Source organism: Phasianus colchicus, chromosome 6 (genome assembly GCF_987193195.1).
Source record: "Phasianus colchicus chromosome 6, bPhaCol1.hap1.1, whole genome shotgun sequence".
Classification (NCBI taxonomy): domain Eukaryota; kingdom Metazoa; phylum Chordata; class Aves; order Galliformes; family Phasianidae; genus Phasianus; species Phasianus colchicus.
The window spans coordinates 5,878,640-5,898,258 of record NC_143441.1 but is presented as its reverse complement, the minus strand read 5'-3'; the positions used below and the strand labels follow the sequence as shown (position 1 = coordinate 5,898,258).

General features: G+C 41.7%; 1 protein-coding gene across 6 annotated transcripts in view; it reads left to right on the top strand.

Moving 5' to 3' along the window:
* The window catches only part of PDE1C (phosphodiesterase 1C), a 340,705-nt gene that overhangs the window by 45,016 nt on the left and 276,070 nt on the right, over positions 1 to 19,619 (top strand). Inside the window, exon 1 of one of the 6 annotated variants that reach the window (XM_090142264.1) lies at positions 7,409 to 7,992. The exons of 4 other annotated variants lie outside the window; for them this stretch is intronic. In XM_090142264.1, the coding sequence (XP_089998390.1) occupies positions 7,908 to 7,992 (85 nt within the window). In that variant the 5' untranslated portion in view covers positions 7,409 to 7,907. Of the gene's footprint in view, positions 1 to 7,408; positions 7,993 to 19,619 lie in introns of those variants that run through there. One more of the 6 variants, XM_090142261.1, reaches the window with a different exon arrangement.

Here is a 19,619-nt window from a genome sequence, read left to right as displayed (position 1 = left end):
TCATACCCTGTATTATGGCCTCCATCTCCTGACCACAAATGCCTCCAGAGAGGTGGTGGGTGTCCCCCTCCCTGCAGGCATTCAAGGTCAGTCAGGCTGGATGGGGCTCTGAGCAACCTGATCGATCTGTAGGTGTCCCTGTTCATTGCAAGGGGGTGTGTGGAGTATGGGTGGAGTGGACTAGATGACCTTTAATGTATCCCTTCCAACTCAAATAATTCAATGATTAACTGTATGGGGAGTCCAAAGAGACCATGCACTAACATTAATTCGTGCAATCACATTAATTCAGCACTTACATTATATGCCTGAAGTAGGTAGTGTAGAATCTCCATCTTTTCCCTTTATTTTCAGAGTGTATTTGCTGATTTTTTTTTTTCCCAGGACAAGAAAGAATTCTCTGCTCTTCTGTCCGGAACTGTAATAGAACAGTATTCCATGTCATGTTTTTTAATTGTACATGGTATGAAAAGCTGTTTGTGTATGTGCTGGTGTGTTGTGTGTACATTTCAAACCACCCTTTTGTAGCTTAATTTCCATTTATTCAAGTGTATCTGTATCAACAAGGAGAACAGCGAGTACTGCAAACAGAGTATAGGCTACATTTTCTTAGTATCAAGGACAGCTTGATCTGGTCAAAAAAGCCTGGGTCTAGGAACCATGTGGTGGTTGTGGGCAGTGATAGTTTTGGATACCAGCTAAAAGAGGTCGGAATTGCTGCTTGGTTTACTTGCTTATATGGGTATGATTGAAGAGGGAGCAGCTGACTAGGGAAGGGAGCACAAATAGGATATTAGACTGTTATTTTTACCCGGATGCATTTTTAATGTTTATTAGGTAGTTTGGGGAGAGAAGATTTGATAGCTTAAAAGTTTCAGTTTTCAGTTGTGGTTTGGAAAGTGTTAAATGTAGCCAGAAGTAATACATAAAATATTGAGAAAATCAGGCATATTCACAATGTACATGAAAACAAGGAAAAGCAATGCTCTTGGCTCCGCTGGGAGGTTGTCCAGCTAATCTATTGTCACAGACTGGAGCAATGGCACATTAAAATCCAAATGCTGATCTGAGGAGGCTAGTATTCAGGATGCTGTTGGCTGATAAGCAGCTGTTTGCGCAGTGCAACTCAGTTTTCTCTCCAGACTGGAAAGGCAGGAGAGATATTGATCTTAAGAGCAAGGGCTGCTTTGCTGAATCTGATGAAGTTACGCTGCCTTGCACCATTGGAGGATTTACTTCCTTGCTCTGTTCGTTGTTGTGTGCGCTGAGCATATTCACATCACAGATAAAGCATGTCTGTGGACTCCTTTAGCATAACCAAATACTTTTAAAACTAACTGCAGAAAAGGGATGAAGGAGTAGGAGAGAAATCCAACAGGGGAAAAAATCGTTAGTGGTACACAGAGTGAGTTAGAAAGCCAAATAATGGCTTTTGTGATGTGACTGGCTGCAGTTTAAAATGTTATGGACAAGGATGACTGTCAGAGAATCAAATGCAATGCAGTGATTTGCATGTATGCACTAACAGGTTGCTATCTTTCTACAATCTCCTGTCTTTTCAAGAGGAATTAGTGGTGGAAAGGAACAATGTCATACCATCCACCACCAGTACATCAACTAAGTAAAACTGATGGTGTGAGCACCAAGAGGATCAGAAATTTTTCCATATTGTCACAAGCATCTTTAGCCATTACTTTAATTGCTGTATAGTCCCAGGAATGCTGTGATAAGTTGGCCATCACATAAATATGGCAGAATTTTATAGCTTTAATTGTTATTGCAACCTATTTTTGACGCCACTACCCCAAGCTTTATTCTGTTATGTTATGGTATAACTTTTACTAGTTCTGATTTTGGTTCAGCTGTTTTCAAGATTGTCTGCTGTACTATGGGAAATCACATTACACTGGAGAGTCATACTTTGGTAGTGTGCAAAATGAGACAAAAAATCAAATTAAAACATAAAGGCAAACTGAAATTGTATCAGCAGCACTGCTTAGGCGAGAGGGGAATTACAGCACTAAAATGTCTTGTTATTATTTGATCTGTTTTTTAAAAAAATATCTCTAAGAAGTGGAACTACTCTCATAAGTTGATGGTTTTGGCTTTCAGTGTGCTAGATGGTGCAAGCTGGTTTGTGAAGGAAATAGGCCAGGATAGGTGTTTTTATCTTCATACTCATTTCTTAGTATAATCTTTTTCCATCCTCTGTTGTGTATGTCTAGATTCACCATATAAGTTTTTCTAATTACAAATTGCAGTAGAATGAAGTATGATACTGTAGTTTGTTAACAGCACGTTATTTCAGGACCAATTATGCAAGATGGACCTTACTGTTACTGCATATAGGATGAGAATCGTGATTCACAATGTTACTGGAGAAGGTATGAGTTGATAGGGAGCCCTGCTGCTGAATTTTAAAAAATATCTTAAATGTAGTGGATATCCAGAGAGCAACTTCTGATAAAAACAATTGTAACATATATAGAGTACTTCTAGGAAACAAATAAGCTTTTGGGGAAGAATGAAGTTTCTTCATAAACAACCTGCAGTACGTAACTTTATCATTGCTTGTGAGAAATATACTGAGCATCCTGGGAGATTTTGTCTTAACTTCTCTAAAATGGGAAGATGTTTTCTTTAGATTCATCAATTCTTGTTTCTCATGCTCAGTTCTGAAGAGTGCTGAGCTCTGGGATGGTAAATGTTTTTGGGCAACACTGACACTGGTGGGGAGAGAGCCCTCTCTAAAACTGCTCTGGAAAATGTTTGATTGTAAAATTGAAGGCATTGTTTGGAACACTTTATTGTCATAAAGTTTTCCTGAATCAAAGGCAGGCCTCCATGTGACCTGCCTTGTGATTCTGTGGTCCATGTACAGGAACCCACTATCTCAAGGATTCCTTAATCTCAGAAATCCTGAATGCTGGGTTCCTCTTTGCTCCACAAAATCACTCCTCAACTTTGGGTACACAGCCAGAAAGCTTCTGAGCTGACACTGTTGTCAAAAGGTGTAGTAGGCTAAGGAGCCATCAAGTAGCCAGAAGAAGGAAGGTTCAAAAGCAAGAAATCTTCATGCACTGCTTAGCTAACCTGTGAACCTGCCTGCTAATGGGTGCTACTGATACTGAAGATCTAAAGAAGATTGAATTGGAAACTTTTGACCATTTCTACATACTCATAAACACACCCAGCTCAAAAGGTACCTCAGATGGAAGTTGTTTGTCTAACAGCACCATAGTTTGCTTTGTTCTTAATCATTTTTCAGCAGTTTTATCATTTTTCTTACAATGTATTGCTCTGGCAGTGATGGACGTATGATGCAGAGTTGGGTGTAGGACGCTAAGTGGGACTTTGTTCTGACCCAGTATGGCTGCATTTTTGTTCTGAATATTCAACTTCAAGTTGTCAATTGATTTTTAGGATACCTGAGATTTCTGGAAAGACAAACTCAGAGTTCCTAATTCTGCTTACTCTAGTGACAGTCTCTACAAAAGCACATGGATACCTGAGATAGGAATTCATCACTGCTCCAATGAAACCTGATTACATCAGGAACTGGATAAACAGGAGCATAGGTCTAGAAAACTGGAAGGACAGAACTCCAGCCCTGTTAGAGTGAGTAGGAGCTTTGCCCTTGGATTCTGTGGGGCAAGGATTTCACTCTGCACTTTTATTTTCTCTTCCTCTTAGTACAAGAGCTAGGGATGTGTGTCTGAAAGAACAAGCTGTGATTTTTGTGCTGATACAGAGGAGTATATACTGTATATTATTCTATACAGAATTTGTTTGGGGAGAGCATTTGGGTGTGAACTGCAATTAAAAATCTTTCAGTCTGGCTTAGACAAAGTTACATGAAGCATGAAGCTTCCTTTACTGCAGGGCAGAAACAGGCTGCCTAAGGATAGGAAGCCTGTTTTGTGTTTGTGTTATAGGTGACTGCTTTTTCTGTAACTTCCTCAAGCAGACTGGATGGATCGTTGGCTTCATTTGATAAGAACTTTGGTTAAAGTTTGAAAAAATACAGTTCATCCACACATTGAAAAGAGGGGAAAATATTAAAAATAATTGCTGCTTTATGTGTTGATGAATTAAATGTTACCATAGATACTCTGGTCTGTTTACAGCAATAATAAATATTTTTAATTCACACTGTGCTCTTCATCTCAAAGGACCCCCAGGTGGTTTACAAATGACATAGATGGATTGCTCTACACAGCACTGAACTTGTAGCAGCGAGAGCTGCCTACCAATTTGTATTGGTACCTGGCAGTGCAAGGTAGAAAATGTACTGTACCCCCCACATGAATCTGTAGGGATTGTTTGGGAGGGCAGAACTCTCATCTAGCCAAGAGCTGAGCAGCAAAACATAAAGAATCAGGTAGGATCAGGTATGGAGTTACTGATATAGTCTGGTAATTCTTTGAAGAGCCAGATGAAGTTGTTACCAGGGCAGGGAGGAAGCTATTTCCATCTTGAAAAAACTTGCTGGTTAAAACATCTTCCTTTCCACCCTGAGGTGAATGCCTCTGCCATTTTGAAGGGAGAGAGCATCCCACTGCAAACAGCCAGTTTCGAGCTGTCTCTGGAACAGGGTTGATCCATTTTTCCAGCCTTACTTTAGCAGTTCCCTCTGCTGAATGACTCTCTGCTCTTCCCAAGGGAGATGTTCGCTTTGACCTAAATAAACTCGTGAAGTTATTAAAATTATTTGAATGAATTTCAGGTGGGGTTGAACAAGATATCTTTCCCAAATAATGTATGTATGCATAGCTACTGAATGATGGAGTCCTTTTCTCTCTCTTGCGATCTGTAGTAAGTGGGTGATGCTCCAGTGAGGATGACTGATCAGCAGGGGAGAAATTTAGAGATCAGGGTGTTTTCCTGAGAGCAGAAATGCTAATACAATTCTCCTACTCACATACAACTCTCTCACATTTAAGCAAGGCTGCATCTGCCTATCTTTTTAATGGAGTCTTTCATGGAACTAAGAAACTAGACTGAAACTTCACGATCATCTTCCCACAGTTTTTTTTTTTTTGATGAACCAACACTTTATGGTTTAAAGAAAATTCAGTGTCATAAAATAATAATAAAAAACTTAAAGCTGAAAGTTCCACCATTCAGTTTTTCCTTTAGATAACACTTAACTTCGTGCTCTCTAGATAAAGTGTGAGTAATTCTCCAGGCAGAGCATCAGTGCTTATGTAGGTGTGTGACCTATATAGCCAGTGACAGAGAAAATGATTCCTTGGAAGCCCTTTATGCTCACTCTGTTTTTATATTGTTTGGGAGAGGCAGCTAAATGATGCAGTCCAGTAAACTGTTTGAAAATTCTTCATTGCAGCAACCTACTCCAGAATGGCAGCTTTTTAATACTGCTGACGTTTGCCCTTCTGAGGTCATAGATAATTGCAGGTGCAAGTGCTGAAGATATTATTTCTAAGTACTTACTGCTATTTCACATTTTGGTCTTGAAAGGCCAGGAAAACTGGAAGACTGGGTCCTGCTTTCTATTAAAAAAAAAAAAACAACAAAGAAGAAAAAACAAAACCCAAAACCACACCCACTAACAGCCCTTTACTTAATAAATTTGTCTCGTGTTATTGAACAGCCAAATGATTTTAAAAAGCCTGGTAACTGAAAAGGCTGTTTGGCAGAGGCTCTTGACTGGGTTTGAATTAAGTGGAATTTAAATCACTGGGCTAGAGCTCAGCAGTGACTCTCACCCATCCTCTGAAGAGAGGGGGTTTACAGTGCACTATTTCTATCTGACTCAATCTTTTGTTAAGTATAAGGTAGGGCTGGGGTTTATACCTTACACACAGACCAGGCTTGCTGATGTTTTGTAAACATTTTGGCATGCCTTAGCTAAGCTTTGAGCAAACTGTCTCCTATTATTTTGAAGGCAGTCTTCCTGAAGCATAATGTTTTCATGTGGTGTACATACTGGCCAGTGTAAAACGTGCCAAATTCACCTGGAATTTATTTCTGTTCTTCTTACATAGATGAGGGGATTGAGTGTACCCTCAGTAAGTTTGCAGCTGACACCAAAGTGGGAGGTGGTGTTGATCTGCCTGAGGGTAGGGAGGCCCTGCAGAGGGATCTAGATAAGCTGGATCGCTGGGCTGAGGTGAATGGGATGAGGTTCAACAAGGCCAAGTGCTGGATCCTGCACTTTGGCCACAATAACCCCTCATAAGCACAAGAGGCTTGGGGCTGAGTGGCTGGATGACTGTGAGGTGGAAGGGGACCTGGGGGTGTTGGTTGATGCTCAACTGAACATGAGCCAACAGTGTGCCCAGGTGGCCAAGAGGGCCAATGGCATCCTGGCCTGCATTAGAAATAGTGTGGTCAGCAGGAGCAGGGAGGTGATCATCCCCTGTACTCAGCACTGGTGAGGCCGCACCTCGAGTGCTGTGTTCAGTTTTGGGCCCCTCACTACAAGACAAACATTGAGGCCCTGCAGCGTGTCCAGAGAAGGGCAGCGAAACTGGTGAGGGGTCTGGAGCACAAGTCCTATGAGGAGCGGCTGAGGGAGCTGGGATTGTTCAGTCTGGAGCTCAGGAGGAGCTCAGGGGAGACCTCACTGCACTCTACAACTTCCTGAAGGGAGGCTGTGATGAGGAGCGGTTTGGCCTCTTCTCCCAGGCAACACACAGGACCCAGGGAAATGGCTGCAAGTTGTACCAGAGGAGGTTTAGGTTAGACCTGAGGAAGAACTTTTTCTCTCAGAGTGGTCAGGCACTGGAATGGCTGCACAGGGAGGTGGTGGAGTCGCTGTCCCTGCAGTGTTCAAGAGGAGTCTGGATGAGGAGCTGTGAAATATGGTTTAGTCTGTGGTAGCAGTGGTAACGGGAGGATGGTGGGACTAGATGAGCTTGCAGGTCCTTTCCAACCTTGTGATTCTATGATTCTTTGAAACCTGAAAAAGGGAGCACTTATTAATATAGGAACTGGCTACTACATATTACAATAGGTTTGCGGACTTTCACATGAAGTGGCATCATTAAGACGTTGCCAGTGCTTTCATAGAGTCACAGAATGGTTTGAATTGGAAGAGACCTTTAAGATCACCTAGTTCCAACCCCTGCTATAGGCACGGACTCCTGTTTATAAAAGCCTGACTTGCTGCTTGCCTTTTGGGAAAACCTCCTCAGCCCCAACTTTAAATGGTGTCTGTTCACAGAAAGGGGCTGGCCTGCCTTCCTTTCTCAGTGGAGAAAGAAAAAAGTTGCAGGAAGGCTTATAAATGATGGGGCAAGTGAGCAGGAGCTCAGAAGGCTTTTCCTTGAGCGTGTGTACGTTCTGCTCAGTTTATCATCACCGTTACTAAATTGCTTTTATTTCTCACAGTCCTTTAAGATTTTTTTTGGTAAAAACATTTTATACTCCTCTTCTGGCTGTGTTTCCAGAGACTTGTTGCTTGTGTAACAAGTGGATGATTGATGATGTACTCTAATCTTGGGTTGATTCATTATGTCCCGACTGATTGAAACGCTCAGCTTGCATTGGAAGGGCTGAAATCCGAGGGCAAATCAGAAGCCACGAGAGCAAGGGGAGTCATAGAAAGGGGACCAAGCCTCACCTTTCATCTTTCTTTGACTGTGCGCTGAACTCCTACGCGGAACTGACAGATACAGCTGTCTTATCGACTCGGTTGCTTAGCCGTGGGTTTGGCTACCGAGCCGCTGCCCGAGGCTGGGCCGGGCCGGCACATCGGTGCGCGCTGGGGGAGGAGAAAGCGGCTGGGTGCGCGCTTGGGCTCCCCGCGCCGGAGATGTGCGCGGCTGGCTGCGAGGGCTGGCGCTAGCGGAGGAGCGGCGGGCACGGAACACCGGCACAGAGCCCTGCGTGCCGCTGCCGCGGGGAGACAGACTGAGCCGGAGGGACAAGCTGGAGGGATCATGACAGAGCCAAGCAGCAGAAAGGAAGGGTTTAAAAAATGCCGGAGCGCTACTTTCAGCATCGATGGCTATAGCTTTACTATTGGTGAGCCTGATTTAATTCCTCCGCTTTCTTTCATTTCTCTGTTTGTTCCCTCTCTGCAGCTTCGGTTAAAGACAGCTGTTGCTCACATCTGCCTCTTGTCGCTGTACGCGTTTGCAGTGCATGCCCTGCAACTTCTACATCTCTTTTCCTGTCTGCCTTCTGTATTTACTTCTGTCCAAGAAACTTGTCAGCAATCAGCACTGTGAATCCCTCCCCGGTTTTGGCACAAGGAGACGTTTGCAGAACTTCTTGGTTTGGAGCCTTATCTCAGTAACACCGCTGCTCTCAGGACCGCAGATTTCCAGCTTGCTAGCTTGTTTCCTTCCGATGAATCCAGGAACACGGCCCTCGGGAGCTGTGGTTTTGTTTCCAGTATTTGTTTGTTGCCTTAGAGAGTGTTTTCAAATTCCATAACCTTTCACCATTCTTAGGTTTGTGTTGCTTCTCTCAAATACTAAAAATCGCTACGGGGCGGAAAGATGCGGGGAGAGATCAGGAATTTTAGGATTGTTTGTTTCTCTGGTAGCTGTTCGTGTGCAGTTTGTTGTGTTTGCTGTCTTAGCCTTCTCAAAGCAACAGGTGTCTGCATGACTTCCAGCAGTCTTTCTGTGCAGAAGTTAAGATATGAGGATTCCCTAACAGGCTGCTCTGCTAAAACTGTGTACCTCCCAGAGCTGTGCTGTATAAAATCCTATAGACCTTAAAGATGAAGAGGCTTTTTTTGGTATTTCAGTTTTCAAAGGAGATCCAGTTTGGTGTTTACGGGTAACTGCTGCAGAATAATCAAACAGTACAAATCCCCCCTGGCTACGTTTTAGGTGGCAAGAGTTCTATTTTCCTGCAGTTTTGAAATCAGGGAAGTCGTTCCTGACTTGTACTGGTGTAACTAGGTCATGATTTTATTTAATAAAGATGAATGCAAGCTTTTTTGTTGGTGTGGGAGGTACTTGTTTTATCTAATTGCCTGCTTCACAGAAAACTTATTTTGCAATCAAAAAACTTAGTGATAAAATACAGACACAGAAATGTAGGTGTCTCTAAAATATTTCTATGTAAACATCTGTTAATGTGCCTGTAACATTTGGAAGTTGAAGCTGCTAGGAAAATGCTACTTCTAAAGGCTATTTCTCTCAGATTGTGGGTGGTGGTCCCCCCCCAAGAGCTAAGTTGCAGCATGTTTGCTTTTGAACTCCCTATCTTCAATCTCTCCATCTCTCATCATCGTTACTAATAGTGATATTTCATCAGTTTGTGTCAGTCTGGAGGAAAAACATTTCCTTTCTGAGCCTAGGCAATAGAAAACATCATCCGAAGATGCTGAACGCTTCTGACTGTGCCTAATTACTTTGTTCCTGGACAAACCAAGAGGATTGCTGCATTTGTTACTCTGCTGTCTTTATTGCTTGTGCTCACCAAAGAATGAGACCAAATTGTTGGTCAGATGACTCAGGCAATTGCAGCTTCTGCTTCTTAGGACAGTTGTTGCATAGTAGTTCGTGTGCTGTTTTCTTCTATTTGATGCGTGCAACCGATGTATCGATTGTGAACTGTGCATTATGTAACATTTATTTTTATATCTTGGCAAATGTGCGCTGGATTGATTCACGTAACTGTGAAAGCACTGTAAACACACTATCTGGTATTACCAGCGCTGTGTGATGGACAGATCTGAATGATTCATGTATTTGTTAATCTCTGCGTTGAAGAAAATGAATGTATCTGAACGGTGTGACAAAAATGTTGAAGTGTTGGAGATGGGCGTAAACTTTTTTTCATCAGATGACACTTGTTTGTAGACTCCTAGTCTCAGATATTGCAGATGTCTTGAAGTTTTTGGAAGATGTTGAGCTGCTGAGTCTTCTACTGAAGCATGTCAGCTGGGATAGAAGACTGCTGCTCTGAGGGACACAGTTGCATCAGGTTGAGATTAATGTTTCCACTTAGGTGCAAAAGAGTTAGAATTGGGATGAACCAACGCAAACTGTAAAGAAAAGATGATCTTCATAAAAATGATTATGTACGGCTAAACAAAAAGACATTTTTCATGAAAGACCTGAGCCTGAAGATCAGCCATGACAGTGTGTGGGAAAGGAGGAAGGCTGCTGCAGCAGCAGCTCCAGCCTGATTGCGTGCAGGTGTGTAGCAGCGTGTCACTAGAGATGGTCACTGTGTGTTTGCTCAGCAGCACAACTCAAGCAGCTGTTGTGCAGCTCCCATTTTCCCCTTGCTCACTGCAAGAAGTTAATGCACAACTGCGGTGGTTGTGGGAGCCTAGCACTTCCCAAGGCCTCCACAGATCTCCCCAGGAGTATCTGGCCTGCCATGCTAAAAAGCAAATGTACACTGCTACCTGATAGCTTTACCTCTCTACAGAGTAACGAGGTAGTTGTGCAAGCCCCTTTCCTCCACACACCAGCCACTCTTGGCGGACAATATGAGGAGGACTGAGCTGCACTGCTCTGCGTGCACTGAGAATTTCTAGCATGGTTTTACAGGTTCCTTTGCACTTTTTGCACCAGCGTTGTATTGATAAGGGGCTATAGCAGAGCTATAACAGAGAATGCTATTTAGTGGGACCATTTGGGATGAAGTGGAAAAATTATTTTGCTCTAGAAATTTCAGTGCGTCTCTAATGAAGATTTCAGTGTCTTTATTTGCCACTGTTTCTGTCAGCAAATTTCATTGTCTGTTCCAGAGTAAGTTTTTTAATTATGTAAGTTGTTTTGCTTGAGTTCTTGTTTAACTTTGGCTAAATTTTCCTCTACTGAAAGTAATAAATACCAGCTGAGTTTAGAGGAAAAGAAATTAGGAAGAACTCACGCCTGCTTCTTTTGTCCTGCGCCTTCTCTCATCGTTTATGAAATACTGTTCAGTCAGAATGCTGGTGTTACTGGCTTTGCTGCTTTAACTGGCTGTCTGAAGGTGCAAGACAGAGAAACTTCCATTGTCTTTAAACCTGGGAAAACGGTAAACACAAACACTAACAGAGGATATTTTCTTTCTGTATTTATCACCTTCCTGTGACTAAGAGCTAACTGCATTAAAGCTCCCACTCTGCTTTTCATATCCAGAAGCACCTGGCAACACTTCTTAAAGTATCTTGTCCAAATTTATCTAATCAATTTATTTTTGTGGGTTAAAATGAATGGAAATGATGAGGAGTTATGCTGCAGTACAAGTGCTGATGGAGGTGGGACGTGGAACTGAAATACTTGGTCTAGCTCACAGCAGTTGTTTCTATACCTTTCATGAAAGTTCATTTAGGAGGACCCTGTCACCATTTCAAGTGCAAAGGCTCGTCCTTAAATTATTACTAAAGATTTGAGTTTTGCTCAGCGGCACTGTCAGGCCTTACTTTGAAATATTTCTTTAAAAACATGGTTTTCTTAACCGTCCTACTTTATCGCTCTGCATTCATTATATGAAACCAATTTCAACATCATTGTGTGAATAACACTCCCAAAGGCAGGGCTCTTGGTGAGTCCCTCTGGAAATTCACGTCAGAAATCCATGCATGTTAGAGCAAATGTTGCTGGAGAGGATTTGTGCTGTGTTGGTCTCAGCTGGGGATGGGGAAGACTGGAAGCAAAGCTGATACTGAACTCAGTGTTCTCAGAATAAGCTCTGTGTCATGTGCTTAAATTAAGGAAAAAAAAAAAGCTACTGTAGTTGTTTCCTTTTTTAAGGGTTGCACCTTAGGAGCTCCATGTTCAAATTAACTGGAATAGAAAAGACTGTTTTTGAGAAAGATTCTAGAAAGAAACCAGGGAAGTAAGCTTTGCTTTTTGTACTGTATGTTACCCAGAGAGTTGTGTGTATTGTAGCAATAATTAATATAGTTAATTGCATTGTTCTCGTGTATTGATTTTCAGCTTTGCTGGAGTTGGTTATTCTTCTGAGGGTAATGTCTCCTTTGCAAGCCAGAGAAGAGACAGGCTTTAGCACAAGACCTCTCCTAGCCCACGTACAAGCACATACACAGCGTGTTTTCATGGAGACTTCCTTGACTTCTCCTCTTGGTTTCTTCTTATGATAAATATCATCTAGATTGATAGCATGCTGTAATCACAAGGTGCTGACAGATCTCTCACTGGCTCTGTGTGTGTGTTACTGGCAGTGTTCCTTCAGCAGAGGCCTGGGAGAGATGTCTCTCTGTGGGGTCAGTGTGCTTTTAGGGAGAGAGGGAGGGTGCAAAAACATTGTCCCTGGCAGAAAGGTGAACGATAGCATAATCACCTCTCCTCCTTGGGGGGGGGGGGGGGGTTATAGCTTTTCCTTGTCTTTGTACCTGAACTCTGTATCGTTTTCTTTGCTATGACACCACAGCCAGAACACCTAAACAAAACACAACAAATCCCCAAACTTGGCTAATAGACCACGCTTTGGGAAGATCTTCCCATTGGAAGCATTTTTCATCTGATATCTAAGAATTAACAAATTCAAGTTGATTAATATAAAGCAAATGAGAGGCTTGCAATTGGATGTGGTATTCTGCTGTTCTAATAAAAAAGAAAGGAAAATAAAACCCACCCTCCTCCTACTCTCAAAAATTAACATAAAGCTGCTAGCAAATAGACTGTGAAATAAAACTAACATTGAGGTTTTTCTCCTGCTTTTTCCATTACAAAGTTGTGCTTTAGCTTCAAACCAATCTGGGCTTTGTCTGCTCTGCCTGAATATTCACCGGAAAGAAAGCTGAATTTTTGGTGTCCACATTTGTGAGACAACCAGCTGGCCCCTTGTGTGGGGTGGGATTCCTGGACACAGTGGTTACCTGCAAGTCTTGTTGGTATTTCTGTCACGTAGCTGCTTTTCTAATAGGTGGGGACGGTGATTTCTGTGGCATCTGCAGGAACGTGGTGGTGTTCAGTGTTTCAAGGTGGATTGCTTTGAGCTGAGTGATCTCTGGGAAGACTGCAGCATTGGTTCTTGCGTGGCAAGAAGCTTGGCAGTGCTTTCATGGAGCTCAGCCATTTGCTACTGTGGATGATTTGCCTCGTCACTGCTACCTGCTGCTCACAGCTGTGGGTATCTTGGCATCTTGAAACACAGTGAGTCTTTGGGGCTCACCTCCTTCAGAGCTGCCACAGGAAAGAGGTCATAGCACACCAATTCTGCCAGCAGCTCACACTGGGAGCTCTCAAAGTCAGTTGTCTTATGGGATTTGCGTTTCTGCAGATCTTCTGTTTTAAGCTCTTGTGCTGTGCTCACTGTCTCGCTTTTCTGATGTATTACTATTGCACGAGTAAAGGCTTCTGGATGCATCATGTGCTTATTGCTACAAGTGCAAATCGAGTCAAAAGGCAGGATTCTGGCCAGTAGTAAATTGCATCACTCCACTGCTGCTCAGAGTCCAACAGTGACTTAAATAAAGGATCTGTCCCCAGACAGTTTTCTCTGCTAAAAGCACACACTGTTGTAGGTCAGAAGAGAGTCTGACCTATGTACAAAGTGAGGTAAAATCATAGAGCTTTACTATAGCTTGCTCCCAAGACTTTTTGCTGGTATCTTCTTCCTCCCAAATTCTCTCTCCAGGGAGAGACTGTATCTAGTGATGGCCCTGAAACTTGATTTCCAGATTTCCAGTAGCTACAGGCTCAGAATTTTCAAGTCTGTAAAGGTAACCTTTGCTCGCATCAGTAGTTGTTTGTGAAGTTGGAAGCTCGGTGAGGAGGAAGTTGCAGTAATTACCAAACAGATGCACATGATGAGATCTCCACTGGTTTCCCAGCTGGAGAGTCATGCTGTGCACTGGGACAGTGTGAGAGCAGTTGCTCTGGTCATCCTCCTCTTTACTGTCATAGCAGCTGCAATCAGCCCCTTGAACGTTTCCCTTAAGAAGACTGCAGGCATCATCTTTCTCTGTAAAATGGCAGCAAGTGGTGCTTAATCTCTTGCTGCTGCTGCAGGATGCTGCCTCATTTCTGTTGATGTAGTGCCCTTTCCCCCCTTCTCAAAGTTATGAGACCTGACCAACGGTGTGGTGTGGGGAAAGGGGACTGGATAAGCAGCTTGCTCAGCCAGTACCACTTGGTTTGACACCAAGTGCCTCTCCTAAAGTCAGTAATTCTGTAGTCAGCTCACGTTCATCTGGGCTTGAGAATAAGGAAGGCAGTTTGGATCCAGGCTGCCTGTCCTTTTGTATTGACAATGAATACTTATTAGGAATGAAAGCTTTCAAAAATCAAATTGTACCAGTTCTTTCCTCATGTGTGTGGGAAGCTGAAGTCCTTGCAGTTCCTGCAAGTGGTGTGCTGATTGCTTTTAATGGAATCTCTTTTCCTTTCCGTTTTGGGGTTTTGTACTTTGAAACAGTGGTAATGGATATACCCCCCCAAATTTACACCAGTATTTTTCTCTTTAGACATTATCTTTTTTTTATTATTGTATCCCACAAATATCAGTGTTATTTTAGTTTGAATTGTGTCAACTGAAAGCTAAACTTTCTTCTCTAGTCTCACCAAGCAGATTATTGTGAAGGAAGTTTTTTTTTATTACTAGTTCAAGTACTTTAAGCTAGCTTGGAGATAACAGAAGTAACAACTATAAGTACATCAACTTTCTCTTACAGTGACTTGTTCAAAGTATTAAATTTTCTTTTTGATGATCGCTATGGACAAAGATAAATGCCCTACACCTACTAAACAGATATCCTTAAGAAAACTCAAAACGGTTTCATTTAGGCCGTGGTTCTGCTGTTGGCTGAGGTCTTTTCTGCTGGCAACAAATGGCCTTGTTCTCAGCTGCATCCTGAGGAGCTTTGCTGAGTTGTGAGAGAAGCATGCTCCACGATGACGTGAGAACAGTGGGTATTTTTGTCAAATGCCAAGAGGGAAGAACAGCAATTGTAGCACCCTAAGAAGTGAACCAAGAATGTAAATATCAGGAGAGAAAGAGTTCTATGAAATTTAGGGATGCTAATGTCAGCTATGCTGCAAAATCCCAAGTGATGCTCTAATTTCCCATTGAAGTTGATGTTTTGCAGGGTAGGATGTTTTATTTGCTGCTGAACACAATGTGAACAGCAAAATGCTAAATCTGCTTAATTTATATTGATTTCCTCCTCTACTCCTGAAGCTGTGATCATTACCGGACATGTATACTGTTAATAATCACTGTTTCCCTTTCAATGTAGTCTAAAAACGAGATCTTTTGGGGGCTTCAGGCTTCTTTATTTGCCCCCATTTGGTAGTATGGTACTTTGTTAGATTAGCCTACAGGGAGAGAGATGGTCCTTTCCCCTAATTTGCAAGAGCTTGGTTTAAGGACAATCTATGTTATTTCTGCCTTGAACATTATCATAATTCAGAACTGAATATCTTAGAGGCCGAATTATGTTCTGACTCTTATGCAAACCTGATAACTCAAAACATAATTTGGCCTGCAGTGTGTATTTCTTGTTTATTAAAACTGCCGTATGAGCAAATCTAAGACACCTCTGGCAAAGCTGTGCTGTTTTTTAGTTTGCCAAAATCTGAAATATTAAAATATAGAACTTACTAATCAAAGCTGATTTCAATCTGAATCATAGGGTGGGGGATCTATACTTTACACTACTTGTATATGGTACAAAGTATAAAATGTGTATGCAAATATAACAGAACATGAAGGACCTAGGAGATGTGGAGGAATATATGCATAGAATAACCCAGAAAAATATGCATATTTCTTTCAGGGTTAATTTATGGGAATTTTATGAAATTTATTTCATGACTGTTCAAATAACAACAGCAGTGAGATTTTCCTGACCCCTGGATGCAAGCTAACTCTGTTGTTAGTAAAATTGGTGGATATCTCTAGAAAATCCATAACAGGACATCTTTTGTTACTTTTAAAGGTTCCTTTGTACTTTGAGTTGATTTCTTTCTGGTAACCTGAACGCTTAAATAGAATTACAGAGGTAAATACTATAGATCGAATGGCTACTATTAACGTTGGCTATTAGCCGATAGTTTATTTTTCATATAGATCGTCTGATAATGAATGTCTTGCCTCGCTTCAAGAGAGTGAATTCTGATTTTTCACAGGAATAATACAGGCCAAATTTGAGCTGAAAGTGTTTAATGACATCTAGGTATCTGTTTCTTCTACAAAAAAGGATTGCTTTTTCCATGCTGTGTGTATTTGTAACGAGATAGGTGTCTATTAAGGTACTTGGTTCACCTTTCATAGCATCATAGAGTGGCTTGGATTGGAAGGGACCTCAAGGATCATCAAGTTCCAATTTCACTGCTGCAGGCAGGGCTCCCAACCTCCATATCTAATACTAGACCAGGCTGCCCAGGGCTCCATCCAACCTGGCGTTGAACACCTCCATGTATGAGGCATCCACAGTCTCTATGGACAGCCTGTTCCAGCACCTCACCACTCTTTCTCTGTAAAGAACTTCCCCCTTTTCTCCCTGTCAAATGTAGAACTGATTACATAGAGACCTCCTGCCTCACTATGCAAAGATGCAGCATGCTGATGTGAGATGGGGTCTGGAAGATGGTTATCCCAGACCCTGTTTGAACACTGGTGTGGCAGCTCCTCTGTGAGCACAGTTTGCAGCCCTCTTTGCTGTAGCAATCAGGTACTGGCTGCTGCTAACTTTACTTCATTTGGCCATAAAGTTGAGTCCTTTCCTCTTGGCTCCTCCAGTGGCAGGAGCTATCTGTTGCAGACACAAGACGAGGAGTTGGAGGAACCTTTCACGGCACTACAGTTCAAAAGCCCACCTGGGAGCTGTCAAAGCAGCAAGGGAGACTAGGGGATCCTGGCTGTTAGGGGTTGTACCTGAGTTTCACTTAGGCTGAAGCCATGGTTTGAGTTTGGATGCATAGTTGCAGATCTTGTAAATAATCAAATAATCCAATTATTAGTTCTGTCTGCTAACTCTTCCCAGCATTCCTCCATTCTGAAATATCAGCAGGTTGTTGTTATTGCAGTTGCTAGGTGGCTGCTTAATATTACTCTTGTCTCCAGGGTTAATGCTCAGGGCTTAATTGTTCTTGAGGCAGGGGAAGTGTAAGAGCTGAGAATGGTAATTACAGCACTTCTTATAACTTGGATCTACTGGCTCCTGGAAGATGCTTCTGTCAGCTTGACAACATGATCAGAGCAAATTTTCCTTCGTGAGAGAGTTTGTTTATTCTTTAGTGATGTTTGCTGCCTTATGTTCCAGTCTAATGCTTCCCATTAATTAGAATTTATTGTGCTATTTAAGTGAAGTAGGATTTTTGAAGTGAAAATTCTGCACAGTGACTTGTCGTTTATTCTCTGATTGTGTTTGCCTACTTGCCCTCTGAAGCAGCAATAATAATTTGAGCCTTCTGTTTTATTAGCTGTCATTTACAGTAACGCTATGTGTATAATTATTTTTCTCCAGTTCTGCACTGATACTTAAATGAAACCTTTGGGATATTTTCCCTGCTGATTTGGTGTTTACATGTTATGTTCAGTCCCTTGTATTTGCTCTCTTTCATGTTGTTCATAGGAAGCAAGTTTTGTGTCCTTTTTAGAAGTTTTTAGCTTTGATTATTTCAGTGTTTATTAAGCACAGATCTATTCAGATGCTTTGGAGAAGCCTACTCAGAATATCATTGTCTTCAGATCTCAAAGTAAAGTGGCAAAGGAAATTTCACCTTTGAACACTAGCGAATTTTGCCTGTAAGGCATAGGTGCTGTTACAAACCAACTTTTTGAACTGGGAAGAGGATGATGTTTTCACGAGCGTGAAAAGATTCATCCAAGAGGGTATAGTTTTAGGCTTGGAGTTGCACATCTTTATCCAGCCCCCATAGTCCTTCTCCTCAGCCTTTGGCAATAATATCTGTGAGCCCCACTGTTTGCTGGCACTGCTGCTCATCAAGAGGAAGGCATGGAGACTCTTGTGAAGGAACCTGGAGGAGGGAAGAAGGAAGATAGCGCATGCTTCAGGTGCCAAAATCTCTCTCTATGGTTGTGCCAAGATTAATTTCTATTTCTAAAGAAAGTGATGCCGTACCTTATGGACCTTGAACTCCTCAGCCCAAATCATGCAAGTCAAAGAACGCATTGGGAATTTGTGAAAATAAGGTAGAAAATATCCTAAGACTTGAAATAGACTTCTAGTCAAACTTACAATTCCAGAATGATACATCATGCAAACTTGGTATGCACAAAAATGAGTCTTACGTGGTTTATTTTTTAATTTCACTCAATCTTCTTTTTCTATTTACAGATTACTTTTATGTATTCAGTCGTATCTCATTGCATACTGTAAACTGCATGTGCACACAGCACGTGTAATGCTTCTCATCATTGCTAGAAAATATTTATATGTTCTTGTTTGCAGTAAGCTGATTGTTGAAGTCACCAAGCAGCATTTAGAATGGATAAGATACTTGTGACTGCTGTATGAGGTCACACATGCTTTGGCACCCTTGGTACCCAGGCAGTTGGACTTCCCCAAGTGAAAGATCCTAGTTTAAAAATGAGGAAAAAGAAAAGAAAAAATGCACTTAAATCTTTTTAGAAAGACAGAGTATCAGAAGGTTCTGTAGTGATGCATGACAAAAAAAAAAAAAAAAAAGAAAATCAATGAAGGCAATAACTGAAATATTTGTATGAAGTATCTGTGTGATTAATCCCACTGCTATAAATGAGAGTACTCATGATGTTCAGGAACATTTGGATGTTGTGTTGAGGGATATGGTTTAGTGAAAACTATTGGTGATAGGTGGATGGTTGGACTTGGATGCCCTTAAGTCTTTTCCAACCTTGGTGTTTCTGTGATTCTGTGACTGCAAGAACTGCCAAATGAGACTTGTTCATAAGGAGGAACTATTTATTGTATTTTGGAAGTTGCTTTAGTTGCTCAGTCACACAGCTTTTAAGTGCTATGTTCAGTGCTTTTAAGTGGTACGTTTCTGGATGTTGTGAATATTCTGCTTTGGGCAGATACTTTCAGTTATTTACCTACTTACCCGATATGCCTCCTGCCTTTTCCTGGGGTACGTTGAGAAAATAAGAGAGTCATCTCAGAAATATTGAGTGAAATATAGTAAAAGCCTTTCCTTTGATGCTTTAAGACATTTTAAGGAGCATGGGTGTAAGCCATTCTGCTGCATCCACAGCATCTTGTGTATAAAGGCAGGAAGCTTTATGATGTGGGTGTGCAACCTTTTGTCTTTTTGGGCCACACTGAGTCTTGGGCTACATATAAAGTGTGTAGGTCACTGCAAAAGTAATGCTTCCTATTGCTTTCCATGGAAACTACAACAAAGAATACAATATATATAAAATATATAAAATTATATATATATTATATATAAAGAGAACAACAAACATAAAGAACTAGTGGGATATTTGACCCCAGTTTTGAGAAACTAATGCCTCACCCTGGTTTGATGGCAGTGGCTGCCATTCTCAGTGAGCTCTCAGGGTGTTCATCCAAGATTTTTGATGACATTTTACTCTTCCTGTGCTTTATCCTTGAAAATAGCTGTTTACAAATGTATGTACTGCCAAATAGTGATGGTATGAATAAAGTGTGACGTGAAGGAAGGGGTATTTCCTTCTGGTCACTAAGGTCTGGTAGAGGGACGTGATCAGATTTATGGCTTGAAAATTTGCAGGTGATGTATTTGTGCTGAGAAAGAAGTTGC